The sequence below is a fragment of the Camelina sativa genome, chromosome 14, assembly GCF_000633955.1.
Source record: "Camelina sativa cultivar DH55 chromosome 14, Cs, whole genome shotgun sequence".
Taxonomy (NCBI): Eukaryota; Viridiplantae; Streptophyta; class Magnoliopsida; order Brassicales; family Brassicaceae; genus Camelina; species Camelina sativa.
Window position 1 is genome coordinate 3643005 of NC_025698.1, and position 3477 is coordinate 3646481.

General features: G+C 34.9%; 1 protein-coding gene across 1 annotated transcript in view; it reads left to right on the plus strand.

Annotated features, from left to right (window-relative positions):
- Positions 2439 to 3477, plus strand: part of LOC104739443 (magnesium-chelatase subunit ChlD, chloroplastic-like) — a 5142-nt gene continuing 4103 nt past the window's right edge. The window contains exons 1-3 of the mRNA XM_010459789.2: positions 2439 to 2843; positions 3017 to 3195; positions 3306 to 3414. Coding sequence (XP_010458091.1) covers positions 2571 to 2843; positions 3017 to 3195; positions 3306 to 3414 — 561 coding nt within the window. The 5' untranslated portion in view covers positions 2439 to 2570. The remainder of the gene's footprint in view (positions 2844 to 3016; positions 3196 to 3305; positions 3415 to 3477) is intronic.

The following is a 3477-nucleotide window of genomic DNA, read 5'->3' on the forward strand; positions in this document are numbered from 1 at the left end:
GAGAGAGAAATATGGATACGAGTGAGAGATTTAATAATGCCCCCCTTTTATAATCATATCATATCATACACGATTTGTCTCTCTTCTCCTATAGTTTCAATTTTCAAAACTACAACAACACATATTTGTTTTTTTTATTACCCGTTTTGCCCTTTTCTTGTTACAAGATTGGTTAACCTAATTAGGCAATTTTATTCAATTTTTATTCCTCTTCTTCATACAATACGATGGGACTCTCAAATTCTTTGAATTTCATTTAGCACGCTAAACTTGATTTCTCTCTCTCTCTTCGTTCCTTCCTTTGTTGGACTTTGGACTTTGGACTTTGGACTTTGGAAAAATAATACTAATAATCAATCGGACCAATCATGTACGTAAGTGTAAACGTAATTTGTAAAGACGTTAGCAGAGAGATTTTGTTGTTGTTGTTAAAATACTGCCACCGACGCTTTGTAATAATTATAAGTAAGGCTGAGACAACAACAAGGTACATGTGCATCTATCTCTATCTCTTACTTGTTTTTTTTTTAATTAATTAGTATAGAAAACAACGTTTATACACTTTAACCTAACATTTTTCGTTTCCTTTTTTTTTTAGTTAACCTATAAAAGAAAACACTTTCTCGAACGTAATCAGCCGATCCGGCGCGGACTTAAGACATTTATTCCACCGAAAACATAATTGAACCGAGTATTAAAAACAACGTGGTTTTGACAAGTCGAAATAATTCATTACCAAACCAAATGTTTGATACAGTACTTCCAAACCAGACTATATATATATATATATCTTGCTCTGTTTGGAATGGTGATTCTGATTCATGCCCTTAATTATCTGGATTACTGGATATCATTAATTTTGCGCGTCGAGCATTTGGTACCCCGTTTAGATTCAGAAGAGGCTAGCTAATGATTACTTCTTTATCCCAAAAAAAATGTTAAATTATATGAGTACTTTATATTACAAAAAGAAAAGAAAAGAAAAATATGATTATCTATTGAGGACCAGGTTCATGGAGTTGACTACGATGAAGCTGTTGCCCATCTTTACGATAACTATAGTTAGGTTGGCGCATGATCTGCCACTACATATCCGTATCTCTTGTTTACTTTTATATCCATTCGCGGTTTCTAATATAATAGGAGACATGTGCATGAGATCAATAGATGCTTAACAACACATATTGGGAACATAGATGCCTACCAGCCTACCACCTGCAGAGACGTGTGGGAGATGCACACTGCCGCATGCACAAGCATGATTAGCTGAGACCTAGATGCATTTAACCATTGCTACTTTTACTTGTATGAGAGGCTCTAATTAAATAACAGTGCTAATTTATGGAGTATTTGATCTACTTGTACTTTCCAAGAGCTATATAGTTTCAAAAGAGAGAGGATCATAAGAGGTACTTGGCCTGGAACAATTCTAGCATGAACCTAAAAATGAAAAAAAAAATTCTAGCATGAGCCATGGGTTAGAGCAGCCTAACAATGAATCCTCTTTTATTTTAAATTTGTACTTTCTTTTTGTATTTTGTATATTTTCTTCATTGATTATATCACTTGGTCTTTGATTATGATTAATTATTAATCTCTCATTTGGACTCTTAATTTGCTTGGAGACGAGTCAAGAAACAAGTCAGGAGAAACAGTCGCGTTGATAAATCCGATTTTGTCGTGTTTTGTCTCAATTGTTTTAAAATAAAGAGTCTCAAATAAACAAATAAACAAACAAACAAGAAAGTGTATTTAAACCCGTTTGTTTTACTGCTGACTCTAGGATGTTTATGATTAACAACGTATAAGAACACGTTTGCATTTAGAGAATATGATGTTGCATAGAGAGCTACTTGTAAATTGTCAAGAATTTGATGGATGGTGCCTCGTAAAAACATTGTTTATCTTCTTCTAAAAGAGTAAGAAAAGTTATTTCTTCTAGTGACTTTTTTTTTTTTTTTTTTTTTAACTAAACTTCTAATAAGTGACTTAAGTCATAAATTCTAGGATGCCTACTTTCACCTTGTAGATCAATGTTTTTTTTGGTTTGTTATAATTACATTATACTATGTAGCTACGTGTAATGTGTGTTTTGGTCTATAATAATTACACATTTTTGTCACTTGGTTTCTAGATCCAAGTGACTGAAAAGAACTCGCATTCAATTCATACCTTCTTTCTAAACTCCTAACTGTTCTCATACTTTCACTAGTCTCATTCATGGTAGTAATCAATTTAATGTCTAAAAAAAAGAGTCCCAATCATTTTATTTTAATTTGAAAAGATGTTTATTATGATTATATTATGCAAAATTTTGTTCCTAAGATATAAAGTTAAAATAAATCCACTTATTTAATTAATAATAACTCCTAGTAAAATTAATAATAATAATAATAAATTAATAAAAAGACGTTTTTAATTGAAATATATCAATTTGGATAGAGCTGCAATCTGGAGAAGCGATGAGGAGACAAAGGAGAAGCGAAATAAGCTGATAAGGTCCGACGAAACACGCACTCCCTTCTTTACTTCTTCTTCTTGTTCTTCTTCTTCTTCTCCTCTCTTTGAAAATGGCGATGACTCATGTCGCGGCATCATCACCAGTCTCAACGTGCCGTCTCTTTCGCTGCAATATCCTCCCTGATCTCGCCCATAAGCCTCCGTTTCTCCCCCTCACCAAACGTAACAGAGTCGCGTCGTGCCGGTTCACTGTACGTGCCTCCGCTAGTGCTACCGTCGAATCCCCAAACGGCGCCGTTGCGTCGACATCAGAGACGGAGACTGAGTCAGAGAACACCTCCTATGGCCGCCAGTTTTTCCCTTTAGCCGCTGTGGTTGGCCAGGTCAGTGAATTCCCAATTTGATTCTCTTAGGTTGCAGCTTCGTTTGGTTTAGTTGAATTGGGTACAAGAAAAGGATCAATCTTTTTTCATCAGTGAACTTTGTTCAACTTCTTAGATACAAAAAGCCTCACAAAGTATATAATTTGGTTGCTTTCAACTAATGTTGTTTGTAGGAAGGCATAAAAACTGCTCTTTTACTTGGCGCGGTTGATCGTGAAATCGGAGGGATAGCTATTTCTGGTCGTAGAGGCACTGCAAAAACAATCATGGCACGAGGGTTACATGAAATCCTCCCTCCTATAGAAGTTGTTGTGGGCTCAATATCAAATGCTGACCCGGCCTGCCCAGATGAGTCAGTATCTTACTACCTCAATAGAGGAACTATTTTTCTTCTTCTCTTAATTACAACATCTTCTCAACTCACTCTCTGCTGGCTTGTACGCTTATTTATGATACATGTAGGTGGGAAGACGACTTATCTGAGCGAATAGAGTACAATGCTGATAAAAGCATTAAGACTGAGATTGTCAAATCTCCTTTCATTCAGGTACATTCAGTTTTAGGAGCGTTTGTTTACAAGTTTTCTGAATTTGTTATCTATTGACTTAGGCTTTTTTTTTTTTTTTTTTTTTTT